We start from the raw sequence: 18,880 nt of genomic DNA, 5'->3' as shown, positions 1-18,880 counted from the left end.
TATGTACGCAAACAGAGAAAGCGAGGGAGAAAAGAGAGGGCACACCAAACTCTAAAATGATCTATAAATTTAATGTGGTCCCCCGAAAAAAATAACAAGGTTTCAGAGAAAGCAAGACAAGCCGCGTCTACAGCTCATGAGGAGAAATAAGCCAAACAGCCGGGAAAACTCTGACAAGCACGAGTGAGGAGGGAGACCGGCAGACTGGCCTTGCCGTGGAGTAAAACACGATGGAGGGACTTCCCTCGTGGTCCAGTGGCTAAGACTCCACACTCCCAGTGCGGGGGGCCCAGGCTCGATCCCTGGTCAGGGAACTACAATCCCACGTGCCACAAATCAGACCCGACACAGGCCGATATATAATTAAAAAAATAAATAAAACACCACACAGCTACAGTCAGGAGTTGACAGCATGATGACAGCCCATGAATACTGGACGGGGCCACGAAACAAATCGGCAGAAACAGACCCAGACTGAACTGGGGTCAAAGGGGCCTCCTAGGCCGGGGGGAGACACAGCCTTCAGCAAATGCAATGATAACCCTGGAGCCACATCTCACACCCTCCCCAAAACACTCAAAATGGACCAAAGACTTGAGTGTAAAATAAAGAAGGCTGCAAAGGAGCCGGGAGTCGGGGGTTGGTACTCAGATCCTGGGGCTGGACAGGGTCTTGCCAAGCAAGAAACACAACACATGATAAAAAAGAAGACAGATTACCCTAAAAACACATTTCCACAAGGCAAAAGCCTCCACCAGTAGTCAAATATAAATGCTAACACAGGGAAAAATATTTGCAACACATATTATGAAAGATTAATTTGTCTAACTTTGAAAAACAGCCCTGGAGGAAAACAGCCAAGAGATATACAGAGTCCACAGCAAAAGAAAACAAACAGTCCTTAAGCACATGAAATGGTGATTAACCTTCACTTACAAAGAGAAAAACAGAAATTAAGATTACACGGGGAAGCCATTTCCTGAACAGATTGGCAGAGACGCAGCGTGTGGGTGAGACCACGAGGAGGCGGGGTCCCCCAGCTGGGGGTGGAGCGGAGGGCAATTCTGCAAAATCCAGTCAAATCACACTTCCGCTTCCAGGAGTGTCACCTACTCACACTTGCAAAATGACGTGCAGCGAGGCCGTTTCATACAGCATGCACCAGCTACCTGCCTGCAGTGGGGTCCTTGCGAGTGGGTGTCCCCCCAACCCGAGTCCTGGGACTATGTGGGGGGAGGGGGCACGTGGGAGAGAGACCCAGCAGGGGCTTCAGCCCTTCTGAACAGACTTCGTGCGTGCGTGGACCAGACCGTGTCAACGAGGTTCAAAATTAAGGTTTTAAAATAACAAATACAAAGGGTTCAAACAAAACGGAGAAAGAGCTAAAAACGCTCTCACTCAGCACAGCAGGGGCCTCTCTCCCGCTGCTCAGCGAGGTCCAGCAGCCTGGGGGTCCCCAAGACCCTTCCAGGACACCCAGGAGGTCAGATCTACTGAGTGGCAATCCTGAGACACCCTGTGCTTCCCAGACTGGTCCTCCCGGTGGGTGTGGGGGTGTGATGGGTGTGGGGGTGTGATGGGCATGGGGGTGTGACGGGTGTGGGGCTGTGATGGGTGTGGGGACTAGAGAACCCAGCCGTCTGCAACTGACCAGACCTCGTCAAGGCAAAACCACCGGTTCCCCTTCATTAATTTCCCCCATTTTGGGAAAACTAGTGATTTTTTTAAAAAAGTAAAAATACACTACGTTAATGTGTAAGGGGTTTACAGTGGGCTCTGCTGCTGCTGCTAAGTCGCTTCAGTCGTGTCCGACTCTGTGCGACCCCCAGGCTCCCCCATCCCTGGGATTCTCCAGGCAAGAACACTGGAGTGGGTTGCCATTTCCTTCTCCAATGCATGAAAGTGAAAAGTGAAAGTGAAGTCGCTCAGTCGTGTTCAACTCTTTGCGACCCCATGGACTGCAGCCCACCAGGCTCTTTCGTCCGTGGGATTTCCCAGGCAAGAGTACTGGAGTGGGTTGCCATTGCCTCCTCCATTACAGGGGGCAGTTTTTGATACATCAGCATTTGTAAATTTCCTAGCTTAATTTCTAACACAGGAAAGAGCAATAGATACATCTCACACAAGCAGACTTTCTGGTGACTTCGCTAACACACGAGCAGAGGGGTTCCAAGACTGGAGCCTGAGACCCCTCGGCCTGTCCCGGGGATGCGGGGAAGGGCTGCAGGCACAGCTTGGACACGGTGCCCAGAGGGTGCCCCCACCAGCATGAGGCGCCCAGGACCCCAGCCCTAGCCTTTGAGCAGCTGAACCTGGGCACCAGCAGGGGGCTGTGTCCACAGACATAACCCAAGATGCAGGGGTGGGGGGTGGGGGATAGAGGCAGAGAGTCGGCCACACGTGCGAAGCAGCCTGGCCAGCCAGCCTGGCCTGGACCCCACGGCCACCCCCGGCCCCCGTGTGCCCTGCAGAGTGGCCCAGGGTCTCACACACACCACACCCTGGCCCAGGCTCCTCGGTGGGGGTGGGGGGCCGTGGGCTGGAGGCTCGGCACCAGGAGAGAGCGTGGCCTCTCAGGTGGGGGTGGGGGGCGTTGAGCCATCCTGCCCTGAGGAGAGACCCTCACAGGGACCTAACATCCTGCCACAGGAGAGCGGCAGGTGGGTGCCGGGCTCAACCGACACCTGTGGGCACAGTTACAAGCTGGAGACAGGGTTCTCCAGACCCCCGGAGCTGCCCGTCTGGAGAAATTGAGGCGTGCAACAGCCCGTTTCCAAAAGTTTTGGTGCTCTGGAAAGAACGATTCGGTGGCTAAAGGGCTCCTCCGCCTGCAGGACCCTGGGACAAATCGTCTTGTAAATGACAAGCCGTCCCTGAGCCAGGCAGCTGAGACTGCAACTCTTCACTTTACAGGAAATTCCACGGGGAGAGCGCATCGCTGGCAGCAAGATGCACCTGGGGTTCTCCTGACCCGGCCTCGTGCGGAGGGCCCCGCGTGGGCAGCGCCTTCGGATAGTCGCTTTCTTGCACGGGGGATTAAAGCAGAGCAAGTCCTCGCTCCGGGAGGACAGACGTGCGGACACCACCGGCCCACGTGGCTACGATGCTTCAGGCAGCTCAAGTGTGCACACGGTTGAAGCTCCGTCCAGAGAACCAAGACACGAAAAGCGCAGGTTACAGCACCAGGAGACATCAGCTCTCAGTAACCCAAAGCGCAGCTATGAAGGTAACGGCTCGGGGTCTGATGATGCGACCGCTCACACACACACAGGCCCCTCCACCTGGGCAGCTCCAGGGCAGGACTGACCACACAGGACTGGCCCCCAGGTTCCACCGATCTGCTGGGGATCCGCTAGTCTCAGGGCATCCTGACCTGACTCCACCTCTCAGCCGGCCGACCCCGCACGGCCTGTGTCACAGCGCTTCATCGTAGGCCGAGCAGGGGCACGTAAAGGGTCTCTCACATCAGGCTGTGCACAGACAGGGCCCCACACCTTGTCAGCTAGAATCTTCGGGCAACGAAAACCAATGAGCAAGACAGAGACCACCCCTGCCCCACCTCCCCCCGACACCACGTTCCCGGACTCCACCTACCACAGCAGAAGAGAACTAAATGGCTCGCTAGCATTTTCAAAGCCTGATCGCAAAAACATGGCCACTGACAAACCCTTAATGTGCTAAAAAATCATACCCATCGGAACATGCCACGTCCTGCTGCATCTGAAAGACGAGTTAGAAAAGCAGATAAAATGGATAAAAACCTCCACTCTCTATAAACTTGCCCCCAGAAGAGTAGCCTGCAAATACAGCTGCCCTTGTTTTCGTCCTAACTGAAACCCGGCAGAAACCCGAGGGCGCTCACTCAGGGTTCCCCCAGACCCGCGTCAGCACAGCTCACCACACGTCCTCACCCACGCACCGCAGGGGCTCCGATCGCCTCTCGAGGAAAACTGGACATGCCACGGAAACAGAGTCCCGGGCAGCCTGCGGGCTCCAGGCTCCCGATCCTGCCGGGACCCGCCGGCCCTGGGCAGCCGGGCTGGTCTGCCCAGGGGGCTCCCGCGCCCACACCCGGCCAGGCCACCAGCACCAAAGCATCAAAGCACATGCTCGCCGGCTGGAGCCACTTCAGAACCCTCCCAGCCCACGGCCGAGGGGCCGGAAGGTCTGGTCCCGCATTCCCCAGGGAGGGCAGGACTCAGGGAGAGCAAGCGTGGACGCCTGGCTTAACCAGACGGACAGGTTTCCGGTCCCACCTGGGGAGGCGGCTGGGCCACCCTGCAGCTCAATCAGGAGACCTCAGCAACAGCTGGAAAGGCCCTGAGATGACAAGACAAGGCCGCCTTCCGGGCCTCGCCTCTCAACTCCGAAAGGGAACAGAATCCCAACAACTGGCTCAGCGGAGAAGACAGGAAGACCTACAAAGCCCTGCCAAGCACCCTGGCACCGCCCCCCGCCCCAAGCTCTGGGAGGCCCAGCCCCACCACCCCCAGGAGAGGGGTGAGGCGCCTGCAATTATCACGCAGGTGCTGCGGCAGGCGACCCGTGGCCCCGCAGGAGAGGCGGCCCAGACCCCCGTCACTCCCTCACACGCATCTGGGCGGGCTGACAGCCCTGGCCCATCCCTGTGATGGAAGAGGGAAGACTGCAAGGCTGGGTCTCGTCACGGGGAGCTGGGCTGGGCACCCGGCAGCCTGTCCGGGGAGGTGTGGGGGACGCTGCGGCCACTCGGCCCCCAAGCCCCTCTCAGAGCGCTGGACCCGCGCACACATGACCCTGACCGTGTCCACAAAGAGCCCTGCCCTCCAGTCCAGACGCCGGGGACCTGGGCTCAGCGTGAAGGGCTGGGGGTGGCCGGGCCCCTCACCAGGAGGCCGGCCCATCCTTCCCCACCGCGAGGCCCCAGCCTGGCTGCCCCTTTCCCAGACAAGCCCACAAACAGGGTAGCGGGAGCATCTCACACCAGAGACCCGGGAGACCCGGCTTGGCCGCTGGCCGTGGGCAAAGGGCCCATCACCCGTCACCCGCGCCAGGCGGGCAGTACCGGGTGGTGCTACAGGCCGGGGGTTGTCTGCATTCACACAGGGAACCCTCGATGACCCGGGGGATGGTGAGCCAGAAGAGCTGCTCCCCTGGTGACCGCTTGCGTGGCGCAAGCCAGGGGGTGCACATAGGGTGGGTGTCGGCCCCCGGAAACAAGGGAGCTGAGGGCACACAGCTGAGGTCTGAGGCTCAGCGACGGGGGGGGAGTCCGGAAGGCCCCAGCATCTGGTGGTGAGCTCGAGGGTGCCTGTTATATTAAAAGCTACCAAGTAAACAGACCAGAGGTCCTGCGTGACCAGAGACGGCTGCACACCATGACCCAAGGGCTGTGACATCCCCGATTCAAAGCACCTGCGGTCCAAAGACAGGAAAAAAAGAAGATCTGGCCCACAAGTCTCCCCTGCAAAGTCCCCTTGAAGCCCATACACTCTGCTCCAGAAACTCAGTCTCAGAGGGCAGCGCATCCTGCTACCTGCCCCCCGAGTCCGGCGGCCAAGCAGCTGAGAGGCCCCCGGACCATCTGCTGGACGGACCAGAGCCACTGGATCCTCTACTGCATCCATCTGAAGGCCTCGCGTTAAGGATGCTCACAAGCAGGCTCTCCTGCAGGGAAACTTCTAGCTAAAGCTGTGTTTAGAGAGAAAAAAGAGTTGGCAGGTGGAAATCCAGCCACAGCTCGTCAGAATTCAGCCTCAAGTCAGAATCCATGAGGACTTTTTAAACATCTCCAAAAGACTGACCTCTGCGCTGGCTGACGTGTGTGTGTTTGTTGCTCGGTCGTGTCTGACTCTTTGCAACCCCATGGACTGTAGCCCACCAGGCTCCTCTGCCTAAGGGATTTCCCAGGCAAGAATACTGGAGTAAGTTGCCATTTCCTTCTCCAGGGGATCTTACTGATCCAAGGATCGAACCCAAGTCTCCAGCAATGCAGGCAGATTCTTCACCTTCTGAGCCACCAAGGAAGTCCCTGGGTAAAGACGAGGGTCTACAAACCAGGCAGCAAGGTCTCCATGTTACTCAGGCAGGAACAGTATTTGTAACCATCTGAAAACAGTGAAGACAAAATCGATTCTTTATGTTTGTGTTGCAATGATTTTTTTTTAAAAAACTGACATGGAGAGAATTCTAATTTAGGTTATGTTGGTGCACAAAAATAATCCCAGAGTAGGGTTCGTATCTTCTAATTACACAGAATTTAGGACAAAACATTCATGCAAGTGATTCTGAAATACTTTATAAATAGGTCACCATCGGCTCTTTCTATTGCCAGGAGTTTTAAACTCAGCACAGCAGGGTCAGCCTGTGTGTGCAGACCCAGTGACAGGCAGGGGCCTGCAGTACCCTCCCATGGTGCCAGCCACGTCCTGGGCTGGCTGAGGACTGGACTGACAGTTTGTAAAAGCCAGTGGGAGGGCTGGTCTGAGAAATGTAAGCCTAGGGCTTCCAGGTGGCGCTGGTGGTAAAGAACCCACCTGCCAACGCAGGAGACCTAAGAGATGTGGGTTCAATCCCTGGGTCAGGAAGATCCCCTGGAAAAGTGCATGGCAACTCACTCCAGTATTCTTGTCTGGGGAGTCCCATGGACAGAGGAGCCTGGCGGGCACGGTCCACGGGGTCACAAAGAGTCAGACACGACAGAAATGACTCGGCACACGTGCAAGGAATGCAGAGACTCTCAGGACGGAAACCCGCTGGTGGAGAAGGCAGCCACCCCCCCCCGGTCTGCTCCCAGCCGAACATGACACGGGCAGGCACGAAACCCAACCCGGCCGGGCCCGCCCTGAGCGGCCGAGTCAGCGTGAGGCCTGGGCACGGCGTCCTCACTGCAAGGACTCAGTGCCAGCAACTCACCTCAGTGGCGGTGCTTTTTTCCTTTTTCTTTCTTTTTTTTTTCCTGACATGAACCATTTTTAAAGTCTTTATTCAATTTGTTACAGCATTGTCTCTGTTTTTTATGTTTCAGTTTCTCGGCCACCTGAGGCATGTGGGATCCCAGCTCCCCGAGCAGGGATTGAACCCACTCCCTGCGCACTGGAAGCCAAGTCTTAACCGCTGAACCACCAGGGAAAGCCCTACTCCGTATTTCTAATCACAAAGTCAAGGGGCTAATTATCAAAGATACACACTTGTGTAACTTAAAAGGAGAATGACGGTCAACTCAAGTCAGTGAGGTGGGGAGTCTGGGGGGACGAGCGCCAGCTGGGCACCCCCCCAGCACACCCTGATGCCCTCGGCCAAGCGCCGCGCCCACCAGGGCAAGGGCACAGACCCTCGCGGGGCCCCCGGTTAGTGTCCCATCAACGCCACGGGCGGGAGGCGGGTAGGACTCGGACCTCCTGGGGGTCTACCCAGGGACCTCAGCCTGGCCCTATTTAGATCTGGTAAACGTGGGCCCAAACCCACACAATCCACTATCTGACACAGCAGCGTTCAGTCCTGAATCAGATAACCAAGAGAAAGAGGCTTTCCCAACTGTGTGGGCCATCCCCTCATCAGGAGCCCTCTGACCCCCACTCACTCATCTGCCAAGCAGAGACAAGGTGGCCCCTTCCAGGGTGGCTGTAGTGGGGGGCAGCCATCCACACACACCCCCTGGCCCCACCAAGGGGGGTCCTTGCCCAGGGCACCCTCAGGTAGTCTGCCTGCTGCCCTCTGGCCAGCCTGGGCCCTGCCCCATCCCTCTGGGCTGGTGAGGAGGGTTCCCCAACATCCCCAGGCTCCTCTGAAGACAGCCGGTTCCCCCACGGCAGAGGCGGCTGCCTGATGCAGACCATCACGTGGAGGCTTCTCCATGGCTGGCGAGCAGCCATGTCTCTCCTCCCACCTCCAGCGGGCCGGTTTCTCGCCAACGTGGATGGACCCTGGCACCCTGGAGGCCTGACCCCCCTTCCAGGCGCTGCCAGGGGGCCTTCCCAGAGGCCTCTGCTCCTCGCCTGCCAGGCAGAGGCGGGGATGTGGGCGGTCACGTGGGCTCCTGGCCGTGCGCGCTCTGTCCTTCCCACCTGCAGGCAGGTGCCCGGGGCTGGAAGCCCATGAGGGTTACTGGGGCAGACACGTGTGCCAGGCCCTGCCCGCCCCGGAGTCACAGTCTTAGATGTCCAGCTTCACAGGCGATACTCAGGCCGAGCCCAGCACCTCGCCCCCCAGACCAGCACTGGTCACCGTTCCCCCGGGACGAAGGCTGCCACGGAAGGAGCAGTAGGCACGGGGTGGTCCCCGCGGCCTGGCCCGCCCTCCTGGGCCATCCTGCCAGCAGCTCCACCCGTGACCCCACCTTGGGCCCAGAGCTCGCTGCCTGTTGACTCAGGTTTCACTTCCTCTCCCCCAAAGCTGCTTGGCAGCAGTGAAGCCACACGTCTGCTGAGAGCAGGGTGAACCTCAGTCCTCTAAACCCCCGCTCCCGCTCCAGCACCCACGGGTCCCTGCCGCCACCTGCCCCCTCCAGCCCTCCCCGACTCTCGGATGCTGACGTGGCCACGCATCTCCCAGCTGCCTCCAACAGTGGTCGTGAAACAAGACGCTTTTCCCCCTGATCCAGAAGGTACTCACCTAACAGGATGGATGGGGAGGGGCAGGACCTGGGGGCATGCCGCGGGGGAACACCCCCCACCGCAGGCAGCACCGGGCACACGCCCTCAGGGGGACCGCCCATCCAGGCAGTCTCCCCCCGACCTTCCTCTCTGGATGGACTAGGACAAGGGCTGCAGACACCAACCCCTGGACGCCGAGGCCAGCATAGGACCCCAGGGGCACGGCCAGGGGATCGGGGAGGGGGACACCGCAAGGCTCAGCCTGCAGAGATGGGGGCGGCGGCCCCCACCTGGCCCACCCCCGGCCCGTACCCCCCAGGGCTCCACCCCTGGGACCCCGCACCTGCGAGATGACTCACACCCTCTCAAGGCACAGCTATCAGCAGCGTGAGCGTCCGAACCCGGTTCTTCTCAGAGGGAGATTCCGTTGATACCGGAGGTTGGTGTGTTTTCTCAACGACTCAAGTTGCATCAGAGTTCTAAATGCCAAGCTCCTGCCCAAGGCCACCGCTGACACCCATCTCCTGGCCTCTGCCACCCCAGGAGCCCTCCGGGCATGCCCCCCCCCCACCTCAGCCATCACTGCTCAGACCAGGCTCCACCCAGGGGTGTGGCACAGCACCCACCACACAGACCCCATCCCGGGGTAGCTGTGACCCCACAGATGACTGCAGTCAGCCCGAAGCTCCGCAGTCGGAGACGGGGAAACATGTGTCCAGCTGAGTATCCCCTGGCGGCTGCCTGTGGCTGTCATGGGGGACCCTGCAGACCCTCACACATGAACCAGGAAGCAGATGGGATGGGGGCGGCATGGCAAGGAGCTGGGTGGGGGCACCCGGCAGGGGAGGGGGGCAGTGAGCAGGGAGAGCCGGCCAACAGGACTGCATCAGGTGGCCTCCAACAGGGCAGGGGGCTCACTCCCGGGCAGCTCCCGCACCCAGGGCAGCCCCCGCCCGCTGAGCCCCTGGCCAGCTCTCGCCACCTCCTCAATGCCCCCTCGCAGGACCAGGGGACGCGTGGCAGCATCTTGGTGAGGGCCCAGCCCCACAGCAGGGGGACAAGCGCCTTCAGGGTGCTCAGCTGAGGGGGCGGGGAAGGGACAGACGGCCATGTGCCAGCCATGTGTCCCACAGGCCCGCCCCCAGTGTGGCCCGGAGCCCAGGCCTGCCAGAGGAGTAACCACACGCCAGCGGGGTCTCCAGTAACTTTGGAGAGGGGCTGACCTTGGGTAGACTGACCCAGGCCAGCTCCCACCTCTCCCAGGAAGGGTGACATGGTGACCTACAGATATAGACGGCACTGCGTGAGCAGGGCCTCCCCACGCGTGTAGACAGCACTGTCCACACCCAGCCTGGCCTACAACACGTGGTGCACGGGAACCGAGACGCTGAACCACGCACAGAGGCCAGCCGGGGTCCTGTCCACGGTCCCCACCATGTTATTAAGAGGGACACCCGCAGCTCTAGGCTTCTTCCGAGCCTGCCCAGGTGGGCAGGCCCCTTTGCTCTGAAGGGCTAAGCCAGCAAACCCCCGGCCGGGACCAGGGTGCCTGCCCCCTGCCCACCAGCTCAGCCCTAAAAAGGCGGGCACCCAGCCACCGCTCACTGCCCCACCTGCCCGGGGTCTGCTCAGCAGCCTCCAGCCACCCCGCCCGGCCCCCAGGCCAACACACGGGTAGACGGAGCCCTGCCAGAGCCCTGCCGAAGCCGGCCTGAGGCCCGAGAAAGCCTGAGCGGAACTCCCCCAGTCCTCTCCTTCCCAGAAAGGGACCCGGCCTCCAAGCCCTGGCCCTGCTCCGCTGTGAGTGCCCGGGCCCGCCAGCGTCTGAGTCAAGCTCCAAGGGGTTCGGCCGGCAGCCCTTCTCCTCATGCAGACGAGGCCGGGCCTCCAGGCTGTGTTCAAAGCTGGCTCCACGTTCACATTTCAAAGGGATGCCACGACTGTGCCTGTCCCCACAGGCTGGGGCGGGGGGGTGACCGGGCACGGCGGGGAGCCCCCCAGTTCCCTTTCTCTCTTCCTGCAGACCTCCTGTGGAAGGCTGCGGCCCCCTAGCCTCTGCAGGGCCCGTGCACTGCGCGGCAAGTGTTCCGTGCCGAACAGCAAGGACCGGGACGAGCGGGAGCTGCATGCACACAGCACTCCAGCCCTTGAAGCCACTCCCCAGGGCCCGGGACAAGGCTGACCCGGCTCTGCAGGTATGCTGGAACTGAGGGGTTACGTCAAAGGATGGCGAACGAGGGGGCCGGGTCTCCTGCTGCTGGAACGAAACTGACTCATCAGCGAGGGGCGACTGCAGCCTGGATCACTGGAAGGAGCTCACGTCTCACTGAGCGCAGACGCGGGCGGCCACACACAGGAGCGGCTGCAGGTGTGCGCATGCCCACACTGTCTGCGCCCTGCTCCTCCAGCTGAGCGGGCCCAGGGCAGCGACACCCTGGCAGCCGAGCTCGGGCCGGGCCCGGATCTTGGTTTCCGAAACCGTCCTCCAGTGAGAGGAGAACTGGCCGATTCCAGGGCTGGGAGCACCCGTCGGGCCGGGAGGAAGGAAGGAGCTGCCCAAATCGCCCCACGTTGACGGGGGCTCGTCAACAAAACCCAGGAGCCTCCTGGAAGAGTTCCCAGCAGCCCCACGCAAGAAGTAAAGTGGAACCGCACTGGAACTCAAGGCATAAAATAAGTACGTGTGATTCCACACTGACGTTAGAAACGACCGAACAAACGAATAAACGAGGGAGAAGAGACAAGTCCCCGTTCAAAAGGTTCCAAATCACTCACAGACACCCTGTCCTCAAACCTTCCTTCCGAGAAGGACGGCACTGACAGAGGGGAAAGGGTCCGTCTACATCACCTGGGCGACCGCGGCCAGCATCACAGGGACCAGTCACGTTGACGGCACGCGCCCTGATGGGGTGGGGTGAGGGCCCCTCACCTCTCTGCTCTTCCTTCCAAAACCCACGACCCCCGTCTAACCCGGAGGAAAACATCCAATTCCGACAGCCGCCCAAACTCCAGGGGAGACGGATCTGCAGTGAACCTAATATCCCTCAAGGCTGCAGTGCCCTGCTGGCCCAGTGGTTAAGAATCCGCCTGCTAACGCAGGGGACTCGGTTCCCTCCCTGGCCTGGGAGGAGCCCACGTGCTGCTGAGCCACGAAGAGCCCCTGCTCTGCAACAGGAGAAGCCACGGTGCTGAGAAGCCAGCGCCTGCACTACAGAGCGGCCCCTCTTGGCGCGATTAGCAAAAGCCCGTGCACGGCAGCCGGGAATAAACACATTTAAAAAAAATTCCTCGACTGTCAAGCCATCAAACACAAGAGAAGTCCAAGAAACTGTCCCCGTCCAGAGAATCGGAAAGAGACGTGAAGACTAAATGTGACACGTGTCTCGCGTGGGGTCCTGGGATAAGAAAAAAGGACATCGGGTGAAAACTAAGGAAATCTGAACAAACGACAGACCAGTTAACGACGTATCCACGCTGGTCCTTTCATTAACGGTAACGCCGTTCCACGCTAAGGTATAAGATGGTAGTAATAAGAGAGACTGTGGGAAGGGACAGGCACCGGGGCGCCCTCTGTGTGATCTCTGTAATGTTTCTATAAACCTAAAACTGTGCTAACAAACACGGTTGATTATTTTAAAAAAAGAAAAGAAAACCAAATACCCAGCTCAGTGTGGGGCGGGGCGGGCGGGGCAGAGGCAGGGCGGGCGGGGCGGCAGGGCAGGCTCACTCAGCACTTCTGCCATCACACCCAGGACACCCACAGCCAGACCTGGGCCTGCCCTTGAGCCGCTCTGGAGGACACAGACGGCAGAGTTGCAAAGTCAAGTGATCACACACTAACAGAGATAATCAAGAGAGAGAAACGGCGGGGCAGCCAGAGAGAGAGCCCGTGGGACCCACGGCTTCACAAACACGCCACGCCCCCACCATCTGCAACCCTTCACCCCCAGACCCTGTCTCCAATGAGGCCAGCCAGGGAAGGGATGAAAACGGGGACCCCTGCCCCCCAGGAGCTCAGAAGGCAGGCGGGTAGAGAGAGGGCCACACACAGGACAACAGGCACAAGGGCCCTAAATGCGGGGGCGAGGGAAGGCCAGGAAGGCTTCCTGGAGGCGGTGACCTGCGTGCAGCTCACAGGAGAGCTGTGTCGAAGGCCACTGAAAATGAGTCACGTGAATTGGCTCACGGTGCCAGCATGGAGTTCTCAGACAGCCACCAACTCTGACCTGACCCCAGGTGCCTGGTGAGGCAAGGAAAGCCACCCCAGACTCATGAGAAAAGGTGGTTCAGGGCCACCTGGGGTTGGGAAGAGAGGCCGCACTTCAGAAGAGGCGCCCAGCGCAGTTCTGCCACTGCACGCTGCCGCACAGATGAAAACACACCCCGCTAAGTGACGGAAAGCAGAGTCCAACGGCCCCGGAGCGTTATGATTCCAGATATGAAAGGTCCCGGACAGGCAAATCCGTGGAGACAGAAAGCAGATTAGCGGTTGTCAGAGGCTGGAGAGAAAGAGGGAATGAGTGATTGCTAAAGGGGGTGATGAAAACGTTCTAAAATTAGACTGTGGTGACGCTCGCACAATTCTGTGGATCCGCTGGAAGCTGGTGAACTGCACTCGCGATGGGTGGACATCACGGCATGCGAACTGGACCTGGGTCAAGGTACCCTCTCACCGTCCAGGCCTGCCCGCTGCCCTCGGGGAGCCCGGCCCCTCCCCACCGCCAGGCCCCCAGCTTAGCTCAGCCGCAGGTGGGCTCCCCACAGCCAGTACCCCAGGCCCCAAAGCTGCTGGCCCCTGGAGGCCAGGCTGCAGAGGGGGCCCCTGAGGGCAGGGCAAGGCCATGGCCTCGGCTCGTTGCAAGGAGTGCCTGCACTCATTCCTACCCTGGCTGTTGAGACCAGGACAGACAGGAAAGCGCCAGCCCCTGCCTCCTGGGAGGAGCACGATGACTGGCCGGGGAGGGGGCAGCAACTGAGACGGGCTCTGCGGTCAGGGTGCCCAGGGAAGGCCTCCCCAGCAAGGCGGGGTGGAGCAGAGACGTGCCCAACACAAGGGTCTGCCGTGCCAACAGCCCTGCACGCAGCACCCACCGACCGAGGTGGAGAGGGGAGGGCTGGAGAGGGAGGCTGGGCCTCTCGGACCCAGGGCTGGGCTCAGCTGTGCCCACCCCCTACTCCATGCTGGGGGGTTGGGGGGCCTCCTGCCTCCTTGTCCACGTACCCCGCCCACACCCCACCCAGAGGGAAGGGCTGGAGGCAGCGGCATGTCCCACCAAGGCGGGGGGGACCTGATCACAGAAGGGCGAGTGTTTCCCTGGGGGCCCCCAGACCACCAGCCCTCATGGCGCGGGCACACTTGGTTTTCCCAAACTGGGTCTGGCAGCACCGGGGGGTTCTGGGTAGGCATGCCTCCCCCAACAAAATCCATTCCCCAGGGACAGAGCCAGGCTCTCTGAAGGCCTCCTCGCTTCACAGAGGGAGCCGCCCAGGACGGAAGTCAGGTGTCACTCCTGGGGTGTGGTCTGAGCTCCCAGGGGACAACCAGGGCCACTCCACCCAAACCAGCCAGTGCTGGGGAGGGGGTGTGCTGCACTCCTTAACCACCACTCTCCTCCTGGGGGATGGGCAGTGGCTGGGGCCCCCACCCAGGGCCAGTGCTGGGGAGGCGGTGCGCTGCACTCCTTAACCACCACTCTCCTCCTGGGGGATGGGCAGTGGCTGGGGCCCCCACCCAGGGCCTTCCTGGGGGAGGCAGCGCAGATGCGCCAGCTCGGGCCAGGGCGTTTTCGGGCCTCCGGTTTCTACTTTCCACACCTAGACCTTTGGTTCCCGAGGCCCAGAGAGGCTAAGCGTCTTGCCCGAGAGCACACAGCGACAGACTGGGCATTTTCCACTTGACCCCACCCTGCGTACGGCACTCAGCTTAGAACAAACACCCAACTCTGCCACTCACCAGCGTGTGGCCTCAGGGAAGTTACTTAACCTCCCTGTGCCCAGGCTGCCTCATGTGTAAGGGGAGCTAATAACAGCCCCGAGCTCCAGCTGTGATGAAAAGCAATCATGTGAAGTGCAGGCGACACGATCAGGCCTGGGCTAAGGGATGCTCTTGCCATCAGCACACCTGTGACGGCAGAGAGACTTCTCATCGTGACCGTAAACTTACTCCTTGTGTTTCTTTCACAAACCCCCAGAAATTCCACTGATCAACAAGAGCACGGCCTCTGCAGCCAAACACCCGAGTTCCCATCCTGGCTGAGCCGCCTAGGTCACTGGGGGCTGAGACCAGCCGCCCATCTCTCCGGTTTCTGCATCCGAGGGAAGGGTGACAGCTAGGCTGTGAGCACCACGCCGGCCGTGGGCGCCGCGCACGTCGTCTGACACTAAACTGAACGGTTTCTATTACCATTGTTTTCTTTTTTTTTTGACAGACCAGTACTTCTTGTCTGCCGGTGTAACCACTGGGGACTTTAATCACAGGGCTTAAACACAGTCACAACCCTGATTATAACTCAAAGGCCAAACAGTCTTAACGAGAGCCCCGAGACAGCGACTGTCATTAGTGGTGAATTACAGTCCCAAGCCGCTGCCCGGCCCCTTGATTCAGTCCACGCGCCGACGCTGGAGGCGCGGAGAACACGGTTTTCTCTAATTAGGGAAACCCTCACTTTCTTGCTCCATCTCTGTCTGTAAAAGAAGTCGGACGGACGGCCTGCCTTTAAGTTCTCAAGTGAACCGATCGCCCTTCTCCGACGGCGGCCAGCTCCGAGCAGACGGCCAGGCCACCCCTCCGCCGGGCTGGCTGGGCCTTCACCACCCTAGTCACGAAGTGACCATCCCCGTCACGGACCTGGGCCTCCTCCTTGCTCCGCAGCCAGCACCTGAACTGTCACCCCCGGTACGAGGGCATTTTCTGGATTCTGCCCAGGACAAAGACCCAAGGAGAGCCGCCACTGCCATACCACCCAAAAGCCGAGGAGAACTCAGACCTCGACCCTCTGTGCTGCCCAAGGCCCCAAGCGGTTTTCGAGTCCCCGACCAAAGGCCTTCGGAGCACCACCTGAGTGCCCACACGGCAGGTCTGGGCTCATAAACAGAAGCTGCTCGCCCCGGGCCAGAGCGTCTGTATTCCTCCTCGTCGTCGGCACCTTCACAGCCCAGGTCTCGTTACCCACCCCGCCCCCATTCATTTTTAAATTATTTAAGAACAGGAAGGCTCTGCTACACGACCTAAGGCTGTCCGACCTAAGGCTGTCCACAGCCCCGCTGGGGAGCAGACGGTCTCCTTCCTGCGGACGGCAGGTGAGGAGCCCCCGCCCACCTCACAGGACAGGGGGCAGGCCGGTCACTCAACCCCCACAGGGTCTTCCTTTCCAGCGGGCACATGCCCTCTGCGGACCAGAGCTCCCTAGACGCTCAGTGAGGCCCCAGTGCACCAACGCCACAGAAGCCAGCCATCCGGACACACACAGGGGCTCAAGCGCCAGAAGCCCTGCGAGAATGGAGATCAGCCCAGGTCCCCGAGAGGGTGCAGCCCCCAGAAACGAGGGCCTGGCTGGAGGCACACCGCTCCACAACGGGAACCCCACTCCCACGCAAAGCTTGGGTGCAGTCGGCTTCAAGAGGAAACTCCCAAACCAAGATGCATGGGGAGCTGGAAGGGGCCCCCTGCCGCCCACGAGATGACCGGAGACACACAGGTGGCCCCGTCCACCCGTCTGCAGGTGCTCAGAACCACCCACATGGGTCAGACCCTGAAACATCGAGGGGAGCCCTGCGCTTCTCCGATGACACTGACTCACGAGACGGGTGCTGGGCCTGGCACTGGGATCCCTCACCCGTAACATTGCTCAGATATGCGGATACAAAGAGGAAGCGCGCTTCGGGCTTGCAACCTCCCCTGGCGACATCACTCTCACTAGAACCTAATAATACTTTGTGTTCGTCGTGCCCGAGCCATTACTCTGTTCCATCAGACAGCAAGAAACGGTGATTCAGGAAAAGCCGGCCCAGGGCTCCTCGTCTCTGACTGACGAGGGTGAGGCCCAGGAGGGCAGGGGAAGCAGGGGTCACACGGAGCTGCCGACCATTGGCTTCCTGATGCCCGCTCTGGCTGAAGAGATGATAGGAGCGCCTCACAGGCCAATGGCTTGGAGGGACCACCAGGTTCTCCTCTCACGAAGGGCCCCTGCCTGCCTTGGTGGGAGATGCAGGCTCAGGGTGGCCAGGATCACGAAGGACACACTCGGAGACTTCCCTGTGTGGCTTTCAGGAAATGCCTCTCCGGAGCGTGGGAGGGCAGACTGCACAGGGACAGGCCCTGACCATCCCCAGGCCACACCCCACAGCCCATCAGCCACGGCAGCCCAGCGGAGAGAAGGGCAGAGGAGGGGAGGCACCCACGTAGACGCCCAGGGCAGTGGCGGGGGGTGGGGGGGAGAACCCACCTCCCCAGGCCCCAGGACCAAGCTGGCAAACCCTGTCCCCATGAGTCCAGCAATGTCCAGACTGCGGGTCAAGACCCCTGCCCACGGGCACAGTGCTGCAGAAGCAGCGACATCAAGGCCGAGGCAGAGGGAAGGTCAGGAAGGCCAGGCCCCCGACCTGGACCAGGCAGGGAGTCTTCAGAGGGGCGGCGGTAGAAAGGAGTGGCAGGTTTACCCAGGTCCCTGATCCCAAGGGTCCCAGCTACCTGTTGGGAGACTGTTTCATCCTAGCAGGGGACAAGGGCAAAACCCTGGAACACACTCACCCAGCCGAACCGTGTGTCCCCAGGTGGGCCGGGGACACACGGCAGAGTCAGGGCCACAACAGCCGCCCAGAAGCGAAGGGCACCGCGGCCTCTCCTGGTGTTGGGATCTCTGCCCTGGGTGTGTCCAGTCTGGAAGTGGGGTGGGGGCTGCACCATCTAATGCTCTCGTCAGCCCCCTCCCCGCTTACTGCTGGGGAAACTGAGGCAAGGGAGGGCTCAAGGCCTTCCTGCCCAAGGTCACCGAGCAGATGCCATGCAGACAAGACCCCAAACTTCTCTCTCAACCGCTGCACAGCCCAGCTCATCCTGCCAGGCCCAGGCCTGAGACAAGTCCCAAGGCCGGGCTGCGATGGGGGCTGGGGCCCAGGCACCTCCATTTTTGTGGGGGGAGTGATAAACAGAACTAGGAAGGCGAGAAAGGAACCCGGCGCTGCAAAAGGTGTGCCCAAACCAAATCCTCCCCGCCTCCGGAAATGTAGGGCTGGCAACACCTCCAGGGTGGGCTCGGCTTCCCTCAGGTCCAGGGCCCAGGCCGGGGCACGGATAGGTGCCCCAGCCCACCTGGTGGTAAGCCTGCCCAGGGGTGCAGGGCCTGCCCAGGTCAGAGGGCGCCTCAGGTTGGGGACTGCTGTTCTACACCTCACCTCCCAGCGAGGCTGGGCCCCAGCAAAGCCCCACCAGCTAAAAGCCCGGAACAAAGGGAAAGGAGACGGGGCAAATCGAGGGGTGCGGGGAGGGCAACTTTTTGGTGGGGTCATCTCCAGGGGCATAGGGGCCGGGGTCGCCCTCCACCTCTCCTGTGTCCCCCAGGAGTGAGCTCCTAAGACGACATTCACCGCGCCCCAGCCTGGACCCGGCGGCCTGCGCCCCACCGACCACCCTCCCATCTCAGGCTCCGCGCCCACGGGACCTCCTCCTCTCCCCGGCCGGCCGGGCATGACGCGGACCCGGAGACGCCGGGGCCCGCGCGCGCGGGAGGGGGGGTGGCCGTGACGCGCGCCCAGGCCGCGCGGGACCCGGGGGCGTGTATGCGGGGCGCGTCCGCGCGGGTCCAGGCTCGGAGGGCCGCTGGCTGCGGGCGCTGGGAGGGCACTGCCGGGTTTCGGGCCGGCCAGCCCCCGAACGGGTCTGCGTGTCCGGCGAGTGGGCGTCCGCGCGCGCGCGCCGCTTACCCTGCGCGGAGATCGGGGCCACCTCTCATCCACCCGCCGCCTCGGCGCGCCCCTCACCAGCCGCCCGGCCGCGCTGCACCTGCCGCCCGCGCGGGAGCCGAGCGGCGCCGGGGAGCCCGGAGGAGGCGGCGGCCCCGCGGGTCCGGGCCACTAGCGCGGAGGCGGCGGCGGCGCCAGGTCGCGCGCTCGCGTCCCGCTGCGCGGAGTCTGCGCGCCCCCGGCCTGGCCTGCGCAGCCGCCGCCCCGCCCTAATCCCCGCCCCGCGTCGGCACGCCCCGCCCCGCGTCGCCCCGCCCCAAGACCTGAGCCGGCTCGCCCCGCCCCGCGCCGCCGCGCCACGCCCCGCGCCGCGCCTTAAAGGAGCCGCGCCCCCTTGCACGGCCTTG

General features: G+C 61.5%; 1 protein-coding gene across 1 annotated transcript in view; it reads right to left on the bottom strand.

Annotated features, from left to right (window-relative positions):
- GRAMD4 (GRAM domain containing 4) overlaps positions 1-18,641 on the bottom strand; it is a 66,451-nt gene extending 47,810 nt beyond the window's left edge. The window contains exon 1 of the mRNA XM_061418886.1: positions 18,495-18,641. Within this exon, the coding sequence (XP_061274870.1) occupies positions 18,495-18,523 (29 nt within the window). The 5' untranslated portion in view covers positions 18,524-18,641. The remainder of the gene's footprint in view (positions 1-18,494) is intronic.
- Positions 18,642-18,880: the final 239 nt, after the last annotated feature.

The sequence above is a fragment of the Bos javanicus genome, chromosome 5 (genome assembly GCF_032452875.1).
Source record: "Bos javanicus breed banteng chromosome 5, ARS-OSU_banteng_1.0, whole genome shotgun sequence".
NCBI lineage: Eukaryota > Metazoa > Chordata > Mammalia > Artiodactyla > Bovidae > Bos > Bos javanicus.
Note: the sequence above shows the minus strand (reverse complement) of the source record. Positions and strands in the feature narration are given on the sequence as shown.